General features: G+C 44.1%; 1 protein-coding gene across 8 annotated transcripts in view; it reads left to right on the top strand.

Annotated features, from left to right (window-relative positions):
* The window catches only part of STIM1 (stromal interaction molecule 1), a 103,235-nt gene that overhangs the window by 58,559 nt on the left and 24,293 nt on the right, over positions 1-20,383 (top strand). For all 8 annotated transcript variants that reach the window (XM_085313096.1, XM_085313097.1, XM_085313102.1 and 5 more), the window contains 3 exons: positions 603-714; positions 1,682-1,797; positions 14,345-14,522. In XM_085313096.1, the coding sequence (XP_085169222.1) occupies positions 603-714; positions 1,682-1,797; positions 14,345-14,522 (406 nt within the window). The remainder of the gene's footprint in view (positions 1-602; positions 715-1,681; positions 1,798-14,344; positions 14,523-20,383) is intronic.

Genomic DNA, 20,383 nt, shown 5'->3' with positions numbered 1-20,383 from the left:
AATACATTGAGTCTGGTCTCTTCAGAGGATCTCGGCCTCAGACCATTCTTACAACATTACAAGCAGCTGCCTATGGCTCCAGAATCAGAAAAGGTAGTGAAGCGTCGCCAGTGACTGTCTCAGGCTGCTTGCTTATCAGATGGCCTCACTGCAGGTTTTTCTGTTGTGAGCTGTAAGCACAGTGCAAAATCAATCATCTTGAAACGCTTRTTCTCAGAGGCTGCTGCTAGGAAAGCAACAGCCCTTATGCACTATATGTTGTTTTCTGTTTATACTAAACCCTTAGCAGACCGTCAAGTATATAGAGCAGATTAGCAAAAATAATCTCACAAGGCAACCAGGTAGAGGCTGAGAACCTGTAAGTATTCCAGTAGGGTTATTTCTTCTATAATATTATGCAAGGTTTAATGCCCTCCCTGTTCCATTCCATACTTAATAGGAATGTGTCTGTTTAAACTCTGCAGGCGTTTTTTCTTTGCTGAAGGTGACAGGAAGAGGTCTATCTGKTGAAGTTACTAGTTATGCTGGTATTGCTGGCTTTACAATTTTAGTTGCTTAGTAAAAATATTAAGCTGCTTGCTTGTTTTCTACCTCCCCTACAGTGTATAATTGGACAGTTGACGAGGTGGTTCAGTGGCTCATTACCTACGTAGAGCTGCCACAGTACGAAGAGACCTTCAGAAAGTTGCAGCTGAGTGGACATGCCATGCCCAGGTGAGTGCTCACTGCATTGTCTTCTGTTCCTCTGGGATGTATGCCATAGAGAAAAACAGCTTTTAGGTGGCTCATAACATCATGTGAAATTCATCTGTGTGTACAGAGACAAGTATAATACCTGTTCCACTGCAGCTGTGTCCTGAGTATCTGGCTTTGCACTGGTCTTCTCTGCAGGGATCGATTTAGCCATAAGTGCATGCATATCTGTTGTGGGTGAAAGGAGGCATTGCTGCATCTACTTAGATGCAACTAGTAAAACAGAGATTAAGTTCCTTGTTTAAGAATTGCTTGTTATGTATTTCTACAGTACCTAGCACTGATACATGTCAGTTTTAATTCAGGCCCCTTGAAGCTCTAGCAAACAAGAATTCTGACCCTTGCATTCCTTGAGTAAAACTTGCTGTTTAGTTAGTTGACTTAAACTTATAACAGACTAAAAAAACTCAGTGCAGCTTTTTTGGGTCAATGTTATTCTCACTGAAAAGGAGCCCATAAACTGACTGCAGAGGAGGGATTAAACTGGGAATAAAATAAGGTGTTTGGGGCAGTGCATGGTATGTCCAGTTTTCCTTCCATATGAGAAATACGTTCTTATGGTCTGTGAAACAATATGTCAAAGGCAAGCAGTGTAGATTTGATTTTTTTAAAAAATGATGGCTGGTACAACACTAAAAAGATCAGTTTTGTTAGGAAGTCAGTAACTCAGATTGTCAGGATTAATTCAATAAAAATAGCATTGCTTTTTCATCTCTATCTCCAGTTAAAACTAAAGACACTACTTTTTAACTCTTTGATAGAGATACTTGTTCTATATCAGAGGCAACGTACTTCTTGAGGAATTTCATTTGTCCCGATACCCTAATCAAGCAGCTTCCTGGTCTTCCTCCTGTAGATCTCATGTTACTGATTTTTGGTCAGTTTTTATTCCAGATCCATACGGCCATGCATACTTTGTCTTTTACAGGTTAGCAGTAAACAATGTTACCATGATGGGAGCTGTTCTGAAAATGACAGATCGAAGCCACAGACAGAAGCTGCAGCTGAAAGCTCTGGACACTGTGCTCTTCGGACCTCCTCTCTGTAAGTAACACTGCAAACGTGACCGGTTATTAAGGAAGAGGAAATGTATCTGCTCAGTATTGAACAGCAAAGATACACCTAGGTGACCCAAACTTTAGCCTGCTTAAGGTCACCTAGGTAAATTGTCACTGGTATAATTAGCATGAAACAAAAGCAGGTTAYCTCTGGACTGACAGCTCTGTGCCATGCAGTCCTACGTTCCTGTCTCTGATGAGCTTCTTGCAGGAATGGCAATTCAGTATTGTGCTGGATTCTCTTGCATCTGTAGATTAAACTTTTCTGTTAATTGGAGTGTCGACCACCTTGCAGAATGCTGAGGTTTGCAGCAATCCCTTGAACAATCTGTAGAGTGGAGCTACCCTGTATCCTTACGCAGAAACTGCTTTCACCTTGAATTAGCCCTCCGTATGTGACACAGGCTGCAGGTTGCCCTCATTTGAGTGAGTGGAAGAGCAGTGTAGATTAGATGAGAAGGCATTTTAGGATGAATCGGAATGAGGGACTGCACTCTTTTGATGCGTCTGTTGTCGTGGTTCTGACTGGCAGAATTTAGAAGGTAATATTTGTTATCGGAGCAGTAATTGAATGTATTTGTCTCCAGTTTATACTGAAGTTTGTGGTGAGACCTGGTTTACATAAAACTATTTCCTTGAGAAATGGATTGCAAAACAGCAGAGTTTTCCACGCTGTTAGCAGTGTTTCAGGAAGTCCTGGGTCACCTTTGAGTTTCAGAAGCAGCGTTTGCTCAGTGGTGGACTTAGCGGTTTCAAACACATTCCTGTTACGCTTCTTGGTCAGTGAAGGTGGCTTCCTACCGTCTTCACTGCTGAGGGAGTAGAGCTCTGTGCAGAAGGGGTTGGCTTGTGGCTGGGRCACCTGGCCGGGGAGCAGACTCTCACAGTTCCCGAGAAGACAGGATTTCTGTGCCACACTCTAGACGTGTGGTTCCCTTCTTYGAACAGATCTTTTCACTTTCAGGGTTTAAAGCAGTAGATACGCAGCGGTATGCCTTCCAGCAGCACTGAGCTGTTGCTGGGGGTTGAGCCACTGGCAGAGAGCTGCCCTCCGAACGCCCAAGGGGAGTGACTTCTCCTGGCCGCCTCTCCAGAGGCCGAAACCGTGAGACCTCTGTGCAGCCTGTGAGATTTCAGGAGACGTTTCTGTAGATCCCCTGCCCAGAACGGAAGTCTGCCGTGCTTAATTCCGTTTCAACAGCTGTGCGCAACTTAACTTAGCAGTTTGCTAAGCGGGTCTCAGATGTCTCTTAACACGAGCTGCCCGCGGCTCCTAAGGCAGGAGGAACGGCAGAATCGCCTGAGGCAAACGTCGCGCCCTGGGGTCCCTGAGCGCTGTTCCGGCACTGCGTGCTATTGCGGCAGGACCAGACTGGTAGTGTGGATTGCAGCGTTTGCCCTGCATCCTTTGGTAGCAGTGCGAGATTGGCGTTCCCGCTGTTCTCCTAATCCTTCCAGCTTCTATTGGAGGTTATTAGTTGTCATCATTAGTATTATGCCTTTATTTATTGAGTATCTGTGTTCAGATTAACAGAAGCGCAGGGATTGGTTGCCTAGACCTACAYGAGGACACATTTGCAGAACAGGATACGGCACTTGCTAGAATATTTTGGGATGAACTGACCTTTTTTGCTTTTCACTAAGTGCTTATTCCCCCTGTCTGGGCGGGATGAAGCCATGCTTCTTTTGGTATAGCTTCCAATATAGCAGATCTGTTTCCCTTTCTGATAATTAAAAGTATATTTRACAAGCTGTTGGAACATTATTTGTTTAAAGCAATAGAATGTCTTAACCAAATATCAGATTAATTTATCGCTGTGAGATTTACCATCCACTTTAAATATTTACAGTTACCTGGATTGTGTTTGGATAACCTGCACCTAGATAGAAAAGCAGCGCTGTCCCAGCAATAGACTTCAGGAGTGACTTCTCTGCTCGCAGGTCTGCTGCCACGGTGCAGCCTTGTCTGTTTGCGTGGCCATGGCGTGGCGGGAGCTCCTGTGAGCACAGTGAGCTGCGCCTTCGGGCGCTTTTCCAGACACAGTGCCCGTAAAACTGAAAACCCGAAGCGGGTGGAGGTCGAGCRGAGTGGCTGGAGCTGTGGGGCCCTGTTGGCATGGAAAGTCACCAGGTTTCGAAGCGCCRAAAGGTTTTTCGTGTAGCAGAAGAGTCTGCCGGGCTCTGGCCAGGCGGAAGCCCGGGCTGGGCGTGCTCCAGGCAGGGATGCGGCTCGCTCGGGATGAGCAGAGAATTACAGGGGCCAGCGAGGAAAAATCCAAAAAGCTGCTAGCGTGGCTTGGACTTTTTAAGAAGGGGGAGGCTTGTTCAGGGTTTCTCTGCTGCTCTCTTCCCTACTGCAGCTGCTCGTGGTGGGCTTGGGAGGGAAGTACCATGGCACGGTGCTTTCCTTCCTTCCTTCCTTCCTTCCTTCCCCGGGGGAGGGCTGCCGCGCTGATCGGGTGCATCCTCCGAGGGAAATTCAAACGCTACTCGTGCCTGCATGTGCGGCTTTTTTTCCTTTTTTCTGGTATTTCAAGCTAAGCAGTGTAGATTTTATGGAGCATGTGAATTTTTTTTTTGTTTTATCAACGCTTACGTAAATTGCTATAAAATTGCTAATTTACTAACAATCTATTGTGGTTTTTGTGAAACCTTTTGTTTAAAAATTGAGCCTCTGACTGTGGCTTGAGAAACACGAGGTTGCTGTTAGTTTTTGCTTGTGTGTGCCGTTCTCCTGCTTCCTGAAAACACCAGGCAGCAGAGCGCGGGACGGCAGCGCGCGCCCAGGCCAGGCTTCRCAGGCGGGGAGAAACTGAGGGTCATTTAAATTGCAGCGACCTGGAAGTGAGCGATCGGAGCAAACGCCTGCTGGACGCTGGCTGCAGCGGGCCTCGGCCGCAGCACGCCGGCTGCCGCCGTTGAGGAGCTGAAGTGCCGGAGCTCCAGGTGCGATGGGTGAAAAGGAAGCAAGCGAAAGCGGAGCGAGAGACGATCCTCCCGCRCTGCGGTGGCGGTGCAAGCCCCCCGGCCGGCGCTAGCCCTGCCTTTGGCAGTGGGCTTTCGAGGCGGCGCAGCGCCGGCGCGGCCACGTTGCCGGCAGGCACCGGCACCGGCGTGAGCCCGCCCAGGAAAAATGCCCTGTCGTCTTCTGTTTGACGTGGGTGTTTGGAGAGCGATTACGGCAGCGGGTCAGGAAGCAGAACGCTCGCCCGAGCCCTCGGCCCGCCGGCGCTTTGGTGCGCGGGGCGGCCCGCCTGCCGAAGCAGCCGGGTAATTACTGCCGAGGAGGGCGTTTATTTACCCGAGTTGTGTCGCGCCTGACCTGCGCTGGAGTCCGCCGCCGTATTCCAGGGTAATGGATGCCTTTCCAGGTAGAATAGTTAGCAAAATGTAAGCAATGCAAGAACAGGCAGTCTGGCATAAAATAACTTTTCTGGAATAGCTATCATTAAACAATATTTCTGTGAACTTTCTTATATGACAAACTCGGAAGCAGTCTAAGTTTCCGAGTGCCTGGCACCGGGCTAGTTTGTCGTGCCTGCGCGCCGCTCGCGACGGCGGGGCGGGTGCGGGCAGCTCGGCTTGAACCCAGCGTGCCGAGCAGCCGGCGAACTCTGCGGAGCTACGTAGGAAGGCTGACGGCACGATTCGCACGCACAGGGCCGAGAGCTGGCGGACAGGGAACCTGCACTGAGTGGGCCATAGGCTCATACTTCAGACTGTAGGTGTATTTTTACTTCTCTACAACTTCATTCTGGTCGGTGAAGTAGGCACAGTAATTTGGATTTTGACTGAACCTTTTGAAGTCATCTTGACATTTGGAAATGGAAATATTAATGGAGCCCAAGAAACAGTGCATCAAATTTTAAGTGGTTGTTTCATGGCAGTGTTAATGTGTGAAATGACTGATGCAGAGATCAMTTCTGGCATTGCACACGGCTCTGCGTCTCCGCAGTGATCTGATCCTGCTTTTTCACCAGCTGTTCTTCTTCCAGCAGTGGTGCCATTAAACTCTGATAGAAGCCCTCTCAGCATTTTACTTAAAGGTGGTTTAAGCTGTTTTGAAAGTGTGTAATAATTAATTTGCCAAACTCTGTGCACTTCTATTAGTAATACCAGGAACTGGAGGAGGGGATTGCATTGTGTTGTGCACAGTGAAATGATACATATTCCTGAAAGTGACTTAATGGAATGGCCTTTTGGGGGAAAAAAACCCAAATAACAAAACAACAACAAAAACCACGCTTATTTGCTCTAGTAGCTAATGTATATGCTTTATTCATTTATTCATTTGTGACTCAGGTTAATAGTTCTGAGAGCTACATTTGTAGAAAAAATTATGAGTAGTTTGTGGCAAATACAAATTTTTGAGAATTTTAGTACAAAATGTAACAGTGATACTTTTGTCTTTCTCCTTCCTTCCTTCATCTTCCTAAAGTCTGTTGGGAAAGTGCAGAACACTCTTCATCCTGTGGTGTCTGTGGTCTGCAGGATTGCATGCTCAGTGCTGCAGGCAAAATCTGAACTGAGCTTTCACAGAGTGGGAAAGCATGCAGCTAGGTAAAATAATGAGTTTCTGATTATTTGGAGATTATATTTACCATTCTGTGAATCACTTAGTTAAAGGTAATGACAAAAATTTTGTTTAGAGATGCCAGCCTTGGCAGACTGGGTACTGCTGGGAAGTGATGGTTAGCGAAAGTTGCTGGGAAGTAAGAAGGTTCCTTGTCAAGTGCTTGTGTTGTTCACCTGAAGACTCTTGTACGGGGAGGAGAAGGTGGGACACCAGTCAGCACGGGGTGGGACACCGGTGGGTCTAGCCTGCCTTTCTCTGGGCAGCCCCTCATGCCCCAAGCTAAGGCAAGTCTATGCTGCCTAAGAAGGCCGTTGTGTTAGCAGATTAGTTTGCAAATAGGTAGTGAGAGTGGCAAAGGAAAGCTTTACTGAGTGTGCGGGGGTGGAAAACAGGTTTCCTGAACAAGTCAGCCTAGCAGTGTTTTGAAAACATTTTCAAAAAAAAAAAAGGGGGGGGGGGGGGGGGGAAGGAGGGAGGATTAGAAATTACATATGTGCAGAAACTTGCCAGAATCTACTGCTCTACTTCTGGAAGAGGATGTTGTGATTATCCGTCCGGAATGGGAAGTGGGACCAGTATTAATCCTGTTTATTTCTTTGGTGTTGAACTTCCCAGTGAATGCATTCGGAGAATGATTAAGCTCCTCGGTAGGTGATGGATTGTGTTAGGCAGTATAAAGGCAGGAGGTGCTTGGAACCTCTGTCGGCCGCTTGTAGAGAGTCAGTCCTCTGTCCTCTCCAGGATGTCCCCTTTTTAATGTTGTTCAGTAATTTAGGCTGTGGGCAGTGATCCCGATCTCCCTTTCACCTTCTGGCATTCCTCGTCCAGGGCACTTCCATATACTCCCTTTTCACTGTCTGTAATATCCACTAGTTTATCTGCATGTGCTAATAAATATGCATTGGAGTATTGATAAAAGAGCAGAGGTTGGGAGGAACCTTGTGCGTAGCATCTCTCTTCAGTGCTGCTCTCTGGTTTAAGAGCAGAGGAATAAGAAGATATGCTGCATCATCTGAGACTTACGAGAACATCAGGTTAGCTGGAATTGGTTTATCAGATATAAAGGAGGAAGGCATGTCCCGATTCAGCAGTCTTCATGCTTTCTTGGTAAATAGAATCATAGAATCAGTAAGGTTGGCAGGGACCTCCAGAGATSATCTAGTCCAACCTCCCCGCTCAGCAGGGTCACCTAGAGCATGGTAGACAGGGTTGCATCCAGGTGGGTCTTGAAGATCTCCAGAGAAGGAGACTCCACAACCTCTCTGGGCAACCTGGTCCAGTGCCCCGTCACTCTCACAGGGAAGAAATTCCCCCTCACGGTCAGGCGGAACTTCCTGTGCTTCAATTTCTGCCCATTGCCTCTTGTCCTGTCACATGGGACAACTGAAAAGTGTTTAGCCCCATCCCCCTGACACCCTCCCTTGGATATTTGTACATATTGATAAGATCCCCCCTCGGTCTTCTCTTCCCCAGGCTAAACAGGCCCAGCGCTCACAGCTGTTCCTCATAGGGAAGATGCTCCAGCCCTCTCATCATCTTCATAGCCCCATGCTGGACTCTCTCCAGTAGCTCCATGTCTCTCTTGGACTGGGGAGCCCAGAACTGGACATACTACTCGAGATGAGGCCTCCCCAGGGCTGAGGAGAGGGGCAGGATCACCTCCCTYGACCTGCTGGCAACACTCTGCCTAATGCACCCCGGGAGACCATTGGCCTTCCTGGCCACAAGGGCACATTGCTGSCTCATGGTCAACCTGTCATCCACCAGCACTGCCAGGTCCTTCTCTGCAGAGCTGCTCTCCAGAAGGTCAGCCCCCAGCTTGTACTGGTGCCTGGGGTTATTTCTCCCTAGGTGCAGGACCCTGCACTTGCCCTTGTTGAACCTCAGGAGGTTCCTCTCTGTCCAACTCTCCAGCCTGTCCAGGTCTCTCTGAATGGCAGCACRGCCCTCAGSTGTRTCAGCCACTCCTCCCAGCTTGGKATCATCAGCAAACTTGCTGAGGAGGCACTCTGTCCCSTCATCCAGSTCACTGATGAARAMGTTGAACAGGATGGGACCCAGKACTGAGCCCTGGGGGACGCCACTAGCCACAGGGCTCCAGCTAGTCTCAGTGCCACTGATGACGACCCCCTGAGCTCTGCCTTTCAGCCAGTTCTCAATCCACCTCGCTGTACTCGGAGTGTTTCTGATGTCTCCTCTGTCCCTGCCAGGGACACCAGAGGCAATAACAGCAAGGTACATGCTACCTTTTGGGTACAGTGCAGCCTTCCATCTTGCTCCTAACCTGGGGCTATAAAAAAAATCTAACCTCACTGGAGATTTGACGTTTGTGACATGTTCATTGCTTTTTATCCTTTGTTCTTCAGACAGCCTATCTTCTCTACACAACTTTGATTTTTACATACAGAATGTCCATTGTGTAGCGTCAGCATATTTCTGCAAACCTAGGATACAGTTATTTTCTTACATCTGCTTCTTGTCTTGGGTTATGTATATTCCTCATTTCTGGCTTTTTATCAACTAGAATAATTCTTACCAGCCACAGATGTCAACAAGCCATTTGTGTAGCTCCGGAAATCATTTTTCATGTAATGAGGATGTCCCCATCATACTAATGCATGTCTAGTCTAATTGAACTTGCAGAAGAATGAGAGTTACAGAGAAACCCAAGGGAAACTGTGACTACTGGGAGGGAAAAGTCGTAGCATATGCTGCGACACTGCAACCAGAGACGAACTAGCACTTTGACACATGAAGTAGTAGATGCCGCTAGTAATTAAGCCTATTTAATGCATCCTTTATGATGCAGTTGCAGGAGTCAGAGCATATGCATTTGTCATCTGCTCTAGTCGGAAAATCTGCTTAAATAGCTTCATCTTTTTTTCCAATTATGGCAAATGTCAGCGGTTCTTTGCTTAGAAAAACAAAACAAAAATGCAAACCAAAGATCCACTACAAGGTTTTTTCCCAATAGCAGGTTGAATGCCCTTTCTGTTGTTACACAGCTAGGTTTCTCTCTCTACCTAATGAATCTAGCTGTATGTCATCATCTCAGCCTTTCACTTGTATTCCAGACTGCCTGGAGAGGAGCTAATCTGGAATTCTGTCTTCTAAGACTGTATTCTTTATTCTTTAGAGATGAAGTTCTCTCTTCTTGGCTCCAAGCCTTCTGTGAGCCTTCACTGTGCTTGAATATCTTGCAGGTTTCCCACTTGATGCTGCCGTTCATGCTGCTCTGCCTACTCATAAATATATGATTTACTCTGCTGTATTTTGCAGGCTTGTGTACATCTTCCCAATTTATATGTGCCAGCATAGTATGTGATGATGCATTTGTTAGATTGAGCTGCACTTGCCTTTATGCAATGCTTCATCTGGGGTCTTCAACTATGAATGCTTAATTTTAACCTCTTTTTCCTGTGCGCGTATATTTGCATTTTTCTTAATTGCCTCAGAATTGTCTGTCTGTGGTTTGTAGCTGAATTCTTGATGAATCCATTCATCAGTTGTATGAAAGGCTGTTAAAGAAAAAAGGATTAGGAATGTTGATCTAGCCTATCTTTGTTTGCTAGAGGTATTCTTACAGTTCCCTCTGTTACTCTTTCTTTGCTAGGGAATCCCACATATGTTATTCCTTGGACATATGTGAGAATGTAAAAACATACCAATTTCTGGCAACCCTCTCCAAATACTGGATGGTATCAAATACATTTCTGTTTTTCTCCCAATTAAAGCCAGTCACCATCCTTCACTTCCACATTTTCCACTTCATCAGTTTGTCATGTTTTGTGTACCCGGAATAGAGTTGGTTTTTTCCTTTCTTTCTCCCCTCCCCCCCACATCTATAGTTTTTGGATCTTATGTCTTGAACCAAAGTAGAGATTCATTGCGAATCATTTGGGGGTGAGTTAAAGCAAATGACTTGTGTAGCTGTTCTTGATTTCATTAAGGCATAAAGAAATTTTAAATGGAATAAATTTTTCCTGCCTCAGCTGTGAAATTCCTCATCCCTCTAAATGATAGAAGTTTTCTGTCTTTTTCTTAAGTGTTTGATGAGGAGACCTAACACTAAATATTTCTCAACAGCCAACAAAATATCTTTAGATATTCTTGTGASACAAAATCTCAGCTTCTCTCTCAAATTTACTTGATTCTTGAGTTTCCTGCAGAAAAGGGAATGCATTCTTATGCCTTTCTATATATCCTTCATATTTTACATCTTGGATCCCTCAAAATAAAGAACACAAATACTGTATTTGGGAGTAAGATACCTGTCTGGGTTATAAATTAATATATTTATCTGGTGTTGGGGAACAGAGTGCTTGTATCTGTTAATCCTTTCTGTTTGAAAGACTCATTGTGTCTTGTATGTGGTTCTTGCACTTTTCACTGCCTATGTGGGTATTTTACTGTTGTACASTGTACTTCACATGTGATCTTTCAGAGCCTCAACCAGCACTGTAATATGATACAAGGAAATTTCAAATGAAAAGATTTATGACCAAATGAAAGAAAGCTAGTTAGAATGCCCTTCTCTTGCATTGTGCAAAGTTGATGTTTAGACCTAAGCATTRCAAAAAGCATATATCTTAATGTATTAGCATAACCCTTAAATATTGTCTCTCATTTTGAGGGGACCGGCATTGTTTGCTTTTCAAAAGTCATGCTGTTAACTGTGTTTTAATGTAGCAAAGATGAACTTGAGGCCCTGTGGGGCTCTTCAATCTAAATTGAAACACTGGGGAAAGTGGTGACATCACTTCAAATTAAATTTCTTATTGTTAGAGATCCATTTCAAATTTAGTATGATCAGCAACTTTTTTAAAAACAACTTCAAGATAGAACAGCATGCAGAGAGAGCCCCACAGCCATCGTCTTGCTCCTCCTCCGTTCGTGAGAAAGGAGACAATGTGCAAGTCTAGGGCACGTCATCACTGCAAGCAAAGACCTGAAGCATTTGCCTAGGATGGAGTCAGCTTCACGAGAATATACAGGAAATTGTCTGGCAAGCATAGCATCATAGTGGTTCTCGTAAATGTTCCTAAGTCCACTGACAGTGCCCAAAAATGAGAGGTGTTAAAACTTTACAGCCCAGGTGGGATTTTGTGCATAGTCCACTATGTAATCTCATCTGAGATCTGTACTTAAATTCATAGAAGGAAAGGGATCAGAACAGAAATGCAAATTYAAATCTTTCAGTGTGGAATTTACTCAGCTTTGCAGTGGTCACTCCAGATACTATGCTAATTCTGCCTTCGTGATCGGACTGCAGTGGGAGTTGACGTCTGTACGCTCTGCACAGAGACGGTGTTGCCGTCTTGCAGCGTTTAAAGCATACGCACATAAATCAAAGAGCAGATAAAAGAGCTGGAAGCAGAAGACAGAAGTGCTGGCTCTGCCATCGCTGTCAGACAATAGCTTCTCCAGTGGGAAGGTTTGCTTCACCTTCTGCGTAAAAGATGAAAGATGCCTGTGCCTTTGTTGGGGGGGAGGAGGGAGGAGATCCGGTCCCTGAACAGGTCGACCTTGGACAACTTCATTCACCGTGTACTTCAGTTTACTCAGCTGTAAAAGGCATGTAATATTTGTTTGCCTTCATGCGGTTACAGCATTTAATTCCTCTTGGAGGGTACTTTAAAAGTCCTAGACGAAAAAGGGTGTACAAGTTCTTTTGYCAACTTTAAAATATTTGGTTATTTGTTTTCCCACATCTCTAACCCCAAATCGTTTTGGAAAACGACACCATATGATTACACTCCGTTTTAAACTCTCATCATCACTGTGACTTCCTAGGATCAAATTGTTCCTAAGAAAGAAATTATGCTTATTTGGTAAAACTGACTGTTGGGAAAAAGTAATTAATTACAGTAAAATCCTGTTTCTACCTGCTGGGCTACAGCGAGCCAATTTGCCCTTCAGCAGAGTAGGATTTACTGTAAAAATCTCACAGTGAGTCCACACGTGAATAAAGCATTTTGTCTGCAGAAGTCAGTGCTGCTTTGGGTGCAGCTCGTGTTGCAAACGCTGCGTTGCGTTTTCCATTGCACTGGGTGCAGGACAGCAGAGGGATGTTGYACAGGTTCAGAGAAAAATACCATTTCTGACTCCTCTCGGAAAACCTGTGAGATTGCGTTACAAAACTGAGTGGTAATTCCTCTAAGAAAGAGTCTTTCCTTGGCTGCMGCCTGCTCATAGCTCTGTGGCTCCTCGCAGTAATTTCTGCTTCTAGGAATCATCTGGCTGCTCCAGGTGCCTTGAAACTGCTCTGCTCTCTCGTTGTCTCTTGCCAGGGTAGGAGGGTTACATACACTTCCTTGACTTAAAAAATTCCTGCTACGTTAGGTCAGGCAAAGAGCTTTTTTGGTTGTCTGTAATGTTTTGGGGTTATTTGTTTGTTTGTTTTGATTCTTCTTCAGCTACGAGCCTAAATTGTTCCCTGGGTCTCACTCGCTGCAGTCTTCTCTCGGGGTGGGAGCGGGATGGTTGGTGGGGCTGCGGGACCTGGTGCTGTGTTTCTCTCATGTAAACACTCGTCCGCCTGCTCGTGCCTCTGTCCCAGCATTCCTGTGAAGCCTGCTGTAAAGGCCTCTCTGACTGAAGTGAGCTTTAGAGTGACTTAAGTGACTTCTAAGCGAGCTTTTTCTCTACGCTGAGCAGCTGTGGGGGATCACTGGTGTTTCTAATCTTGGGCACAGAGCTAAGGAAGCCCTGTATTRCTGCTAATTGCATGCCTTCCACTGCTGCCTGTAAAGCTTGAGATGAAAAGACATGCCTAGAGTAAAGAACATTAGTACTATAAAAAAAAAAAAGTGATTTGAGAAGTGCAAACAACTGCAAGATTGGTCKCAGGCAGGTGTGATCATGCACAGCTCAGGATCCATACCAGTAGCTGCAAGGTAGCGTGTGCATTCCTGAGGAGGAACCCTGATGAACTCACGTCATTGTGGGCTCTTGTCTCGTCTTGTAGACAAGACGAAATGCTTGAGGTTTATGCTCTGATGACACATACARAGTTTTGGTTAGATTTTAAGGGACTTCTCTGTGTTAAATCTTTCTAGAGTGTTCATAAAGCCATACACCAAAAGCAAGGTCTGGCCTTACACGGCTGTTCATATGCCTCTTGTTCACGTGCACAATACAGACTGACCCCAATTTGAAAGCTGGAAAAGAGTTCATTACAATCTGCTGTTAGTTAAATGCTTTTAATGCTTTGTACTGCTTTTGGTTGACTTCCTCATGAAGTCAGTGGCATGGCCATAGGAAATTTCCTAGTGAGTTACGCAGAGCTTTCCCACATCTCTCATGTGGGAATAAAAAGAGCTTGAAAGGTGTTTTTGGTTTTTGTTCAGCACTTGAAAAAACACACTTAATTACTTTCATTCTCTCCCATGCATCCACTGTTTTTTAAAAGTAACTRTGTGTTGCTAATCCCTTGAAAAAGGCAGCTTTCAACATGAAGTTGAAATTCTAATGGAAAGGTTTGCAACATGTCCTAAAAACGGTTGGTCATTTGATTTGTCTGATCTCTCTGATCATGGTCAGATTTCCTCAACAAAAATTATGTTCTTCTAAGCTGTTACATCTCTGTACTGAATGTTATCTGTATTGTCCTAAAAGAACACAACTGTTTTGGGGGTTCRTATGTGGAGTTTCTCATGCACTGCATATCTCAAGCAACTATATTGCCAGACAAGCTATATCTYAAAGATTTTGAGTTTCCTATTTCTTTTAGACATCTGTTTTACTTTCCCCTGTTCAAATTGAATAAATGTTCTCAAGTTTCTTTTATTAACAAATATTGATGTAGCTCTTTTCCATTYGTTGTAAAACCTGGGTCATAATTCTTCCTCACACTATCTTAAATTCCCACTTCTAGCTGTGGTACAGGAGAAAAATTTCAGAGTTAATCATCATGTTTCTCTTTGTGAATTAAATAATGACTSTGACTCTTTTCCAGTGACTCGTCATAACCATCTCAAAGACTTCATGCTGGTGGTGTCCATTGTCATTGGAGTGGGTGGTTGCTGGTTTGCCTAYATCCAGAATCGCTATTCAAAGGAGCACATGAAGAAGATGATGAAAGACCTTGAGGGGCTTCACAGAGCTGAGCAGTCTCTCCATGACCTTCAAGAAAGGTAAGTTTTAGGTGTCTGTCGAAGCTGAGCATGGAACTATTGATGTCTCCTGATAGGTTTCAAAAAGAAGGATTTCTTTGCAGCTGTCATGTTCCATGTGTTGTAGTCAACTTCTGGTGGTGTATACTGTAGTCATCACCTTTCTGAGCAACTGTAGCAAACCTGCTAGCCAAACCTTCTGGCTTATGAGTGAGTTCAGTTAACAGCTTACAAAGTGACCTGTGCTCGCTCACTTTACCTGCTTTTCGGAGGTGATGTCCTAGTCATCTGTTCCTGAGGTGTGCCACGTGAAGCTCCCTTGCATTGCTAGATTCCTGAAACTTGCTGGCAGTAAGGCCCCTTCAGCAATGTGACAGCATTGGCTGSGAGAGCTGGGCCTCTTCAGCCTGCGGAAGAGAAGACTGAGGGGGGATCTTATCARTGTGTAYAAGTACCTGAAGGGAGGGTGTMAAGGGGACGGGGACAAACTCTTTTCAGTTGTCCCCGTGTAACAGGACAAGAGGCAATGGGCACAGACAAGCACAGGAAGTTCYRCCTGAASGTGAGGGGGAATTTCTTCCCTGTGAGAGTGACGGAGCACTGGACCAGGTTGYCCAGAGAGGTGGTGGAGTCTCCTTCTSTGGAGATCTTCAAGGCCCGCCTGGATGCAACCCTGTCTACCATGCTCTAGGTGACCGTGCTGAGCGGGGAGGTTGGCCTAGATGATCTCCRGAGGTCCCTTCCAACCTCTCTGATTCTATTATTCTATGGTCTGCCGCTAGCATTTCCCTCCCTGAGATGGACTTGAGTAATGTGCAYAGTATGGTGTGATGGAGCATGGCTTTCCATGCTTGCTCAGAGGTGGTTAACGTGCAGTTTCTTTTCCTTTCTGCATTGTTTTTATGTCTTTTTGTTTGTGTTTATTTAGTTTTCGTTCCACTCTGATTTTCATTACTGGTTCTAAGAAATTTCACTCAGTTGCTGTCTTTGACATGTGAAAGCTTTTTTCTCCTTCGTGTACTGACTGGAGCTTCTGTGCTTTAAGAATTACAGCATTCAGCTGAGCAATATTGACTTGAATGCTCCTTCTGGGTTTGACAGTGACTTGCTGCTCTCCATTTTGAGTGTATTGTCTTATTTCAAATCAGAATTTCCTATTTACTAGGAATTTCCTATTTAGCACACTTGTACAGTAGCAGAGAAATGAACAGCAGTTTCTACTCCTCGTACAGCTGACACTGGAAGTATAGCAGGATTCTTTTTTTCCCCCCTCTTTTAAAATTATAATGTAAATCTGCACCTAGAAAAAAGGGGAGGGGGAAAGAGCCTTTTRAAAGAATGTGAAGTAATCCAGCTCACTTAGACTCACCGTTCAGGCGGATCAGGTTGTTTTATTCTATCTTTTAACAGGGAAGAAGCGCACTGATAAGGTAGAAGCAACTCAGGAGAGGAATTACACACCCCTCCCTTGAATTCTTCTCCGAAGTATATGTGAAAGTCCATGCTTCCCTGCCTGYACAATGATACCTAAATCCAGGAGTGTTTGCTAGAAAGAATTAAAAAAGAAATAATTTTGAGTATTAATCRTGAATAGCTAAAATCTGGGCACTTGTTTGCTGCAGAGATCTTTYCTTTGTTCTGTTAGGCAAAATATTGTAGCCTCGGTAAGGTGGCCATTACTCACAGAAATGATTGCAATGGCTCCAGTGAAGTTACTCACGTGAGAGAAGACTGCAGAAGCAGGCCSTCTATATGCATAAGGTTTTTCTAGGAAAGAAATGACATCCAGTACCGTTAACAACAGCCCAGTCCTTTTCTTTCAGCAAAGATATTTTTCTAAGGGTAGATTTAGCAAGCAACAGAGCGTTATAGACTTGGGCTCTAACTGTTTTTATTTATTTTAAATGTAATTTTCAAGGGTAAAGTTTAATCTGGCTGCCTTAAGTTGCCAGCTACRTTCCCAGTGACTTCACTGAAAGCGGAGCTCGGCCCCAGTTATTTGTGCTAGCTGCTCACGGGCAGCACAGCAAGATGCCTGTACAGATGCCAAGACCTTAGGAATGTAAATCTGTGGTGAAGATTTTTACAAACAGCTCGGGCTTTGGAAACAGTGCCATGTATAYACAAGGCTGCAGCTTGATTCCTTACCTGCTGGCCTGTAACAAGTCTACGAAGAGTTGTCCCACGCGTGGGTATTGGTTGRAAGCCTTTTTCTGTCTAGAAGTTCTTTGAGTGTGATCGCATCAGTTAGTGTCTGTGTGGAAAGGAATAAGTAAGCATGTACCGTGTTGGTGGTGCCAAATGCAGCATGTTCCCGTGTTCATGATACAGATATATGACCTGCTCTCTTTTTGACATAAAGATAGGAAAAACTACCTTTCCTGTTAAGTCCTCCAAGGAGCCGGTTCTAATAAGCAGGTCATTTCACAAAGCCTTGCATAATATTTCATTACATGTTGGAAATATCCCAAAGAAAAAGATTTATCTACAGCCAGAAAGAAACAAGAATTCCTTCTCAAACCTCTATCTCCTGAAATAATTTTTCCGGAATGCAAGAACTGAGTCCACAATTTGAAGGAACTGCTGAGTTCAGTTCAAGAGCAATTTACTCGAGGCCCGAAGGCTGTTGCTGTGATTACTCAGTGTAGGAAATGACCTTGGGCTCTGTTGCTGAGGACAGAACAACATAAACAAGTAGATGTGCCTGGGAAGTTAGCTAATGCTGTAAGGCCAGATAAGAAGAAACACAAACCGCATAGCCTGGGCATAGCTTGAGCCTTTAAACAGAGCAACTTGGGCTGTTYCTGCAGCGTGTGGGTTGGGAGGATTGTCCTGTGCAGAGGGCACTGAACGGCACCTCCAGAAGTGGCAAGTGAATTCCTGGCTCCCTGTGGGGCCTCTTGGCCCAGAATCAGTCTAATTCTTSTGCAGTCAGGGGAAATAGGCCTTCACTTCTTCATCCTTGCCTCCCTGTGAGGTTCAGCTGTACTGCTCAGCAGCTGTGGGAACAGCAAAAACCATGGATAAAAGCCTGCTTACGGACTTGTGTAGAAGTCAGTCTGTAGTTCCGCTCTGAAACCTCTTTTCTAGAAGCTTCTTTCCAGAACATGTGATAAACTCCTTTTATATCTCATTAAAATTCAGTGCCGAACAGCTCTCCAGAAGAAGGCATGTGATGCCTTTCCCGGTTGCCTACCAGCTGCTAGCAATGCTAACAGCTTTGATAAGATCTTGAAGGTTTGAGAAGGAAGGATTGATTTGGAAAGCCATTTCTAGTTCAGCTTCAAAATACTTTCTGAGAACATTCTTCAGTGATGACTCTCTGCAGTGAATTAAATGACCCATCAAAATAAATAAATAAAAGTTGATGKCTTTGTGCATCCTACTGATAAAGTGTATTGAAGGTCTGCTCCTGAATTGTGAAGCCTCTGGATGGGTCTCGAGTCCTTGCCCTTAATACAAGTGCAGCTCTGAGGGCACTTTGTTACGCTCAGTGGAGCTCACTGCCTGTAAAACTGGCATAGCGGAGTCAGCTGGATGTGAATGAGACTACACAGATCAAATGTGCTTCTGTCCCGAACCGACATACRGAAACACGGGCTGTGCTATCAGGGTAAGAATGGTAGCAAAGGGAAATGCAGTATTATGGTGCACTTGAAAATAACCCTAAGGATAAAATTCCTTCCCTCTTCTGGTAACACATGCATCACAATAGAGGGGATTTTCCCCTTTAAACAGAGGTATTTTGGTACTTTGGGATTCTTTACAGCCCTAGTATGGAAGAGCTGTAGCAATGATACACAGGGCAGAGAGCGTGGGTTTATCTAAAAACTTGGAATGTCTTGGCAAGGTTTTTTCTAAATTGGGAATGAAAACATTTGAGTTTCTCAACAGAGCTGTAAATTGAAAATAAAATGTTTTCCAATAACAGAGCCAACATCATGGCTGATGTGAGCCCAGCCCATCCAGATTTGTTTTAAATTTCCATCTCTATGCCAAAAATTATCCTGAATAGCAAGGGTACTTAGCAGTTCTGCTCACTGTTAGAGTAGCCTCACTCTTGACCCAGAAGACAGTAGTTTGTCCCTGCAGAGATTCAGAATAGATACTCCACATGTAGGCTTCATTAAATCCCCTATATAATAAAAGAACAAAGCAAGTGCTTTCATTTGACACATGGCGTTGAAAACGAGTATCTGTATGTGTGCTATATGGTGCCGTATTTTGAAGTAAGTGATGACTGAGGGTTTTTCCAATTTATTTGTGTCCATCTGATCTGCAATGAACTAGAGCCATGAAGCAAATGCTTTTCAAAGCAGAAGCACATAGAGGTAGATTTCTCTGCGCGGTTGCTCTTTTCCATTTCGTTCCATGCCACAGAGATCCGTCTCTGCCAAGCCATTCTTGCTTGAACCGATGCTCGTTTCTTTGTCTTCTCTTCTTAGATGTATTTGTCCTTATTTACGAGACAGGTGCAGGAAGCCTAGAGCCAAGTCTTGCTGTCCTCTCTCTGATTCGTCACTCCTGTGCACCTCTCCATTATTTTGCTCTTTGGTTTGGATGTTGAAGTTCTTGAATGGAGGGAGATTTTATGATTTTAGAAAGCTTAGTATGTTTCTGTCTAACAGCTGTTGATCTGTCACAAACTGTGTCAGAGTCTTTTGAAAGAGAAGTTAACGTTTTAAAGGTGGAAGGGACTCCGAGACTGTTGAAGCTGTTTTCTGATAACAGACGCCATACGGCTTTGTTGTATTCAATCCAATAGCTAAAATAGATGTTCTAGAAATGCGTCTCGTCTTCATTTGAAGATGCGCAAAGGTGGTTGCTCCATATTCCACAGAAATTTGATCCTGGGTTTAATTGTTGCGGCTGTTGTAAAAAGAAGAGGAGTCGTTATTTTTCATTTGAATCATTTGACTTCCAGCTGCTGGTTCTCACAAGGAAAGACACCCTTTAACACTCTGTTTCTTTGAATTTGTGGTACTTACTCAGCATGATTTCCCAGAACCTTAACTATGAAGTGAACTTCTTCATTTTAATTGAATATTTGCCAAATCTTTTTTTTCTTAAATTTGGCGATTTCTGTAACATTAGAAATCAGTGTTGCTTTCCTTTAGGCAGCCCAGTCTGCAGYGGGCTGGGTTCATTCCTGGTGCTAGTCCGAGTTCAGTGAAATTGTGCTAGGATTGTGTTTATACTAGTACATCTCTGACGGATTTAGGCTTCAGATTTTTCTTTTTCTAGAAGGCTGACACATCAAAGTGCTGTGTCCAAAAGAGGCAGCATATAGGCCTGATTTTTTGTTTTATTTTATTTTTTTCTCCCATAAAATAAAAGTACAGTAGAAACTTTGCAACAGCACGTCATGACTGCAAGGTTATGTCCGTTCCAGGTTGAATGGTTGAACTTTCCTAAATAGCTACCAGTCTTCTGTTACTACCTTTTGCTACTATTCATAATTCGTAATGATTTAATCCTGTCATAAAGAAAAATAATCACTTCCAGGCAGGATTATGACATTTCTAAATTTGAAAACTCTTGGAAATGGAGCACAGAGACATCCTATCTGTATATTCATATCTGCTCAGGCATATCTTTCTCTCTCTCTCTTTTTTTTTTTTTTTTTAACTTTTAAAGACGAAGGTCTTCATGTCTGTAAAAGTATTGATAATTCACAAGAGTTTGGAGCTTATTTAAGAAAACCTTGGTTTGTGTACTTTGGATAATTAAGAAAATAAGTATCGGATATTTTAAAAAAATAAATAAGGCTGAGTATCTGGAGTTGACAGTTTAATTTCTTCTCAGACATGGTGAACTTTCTCCTTGACTTTTCAAATATGCTCCCCTGTTGACATCAGCACAGAGTAAATAAAAGCAGAGGT

This window comes from Rhea americana, unplaced genomic scaffold, assembly GCF_003343005.1.
Source record: "Rhea americana isolate MKP2758 unplaced genomic scaffold, rheAme1 scaffold_376, whole genome shotgun sequence".
Lineage (NCBI taxonomy): Eukaryota > Metazoa > Chordata > Aves > Rheiformes > Rheidae > Rhea > Rhea americana.
This window is presented reverse-complemented; position numbering and strand designations above follow the sequence as displayed.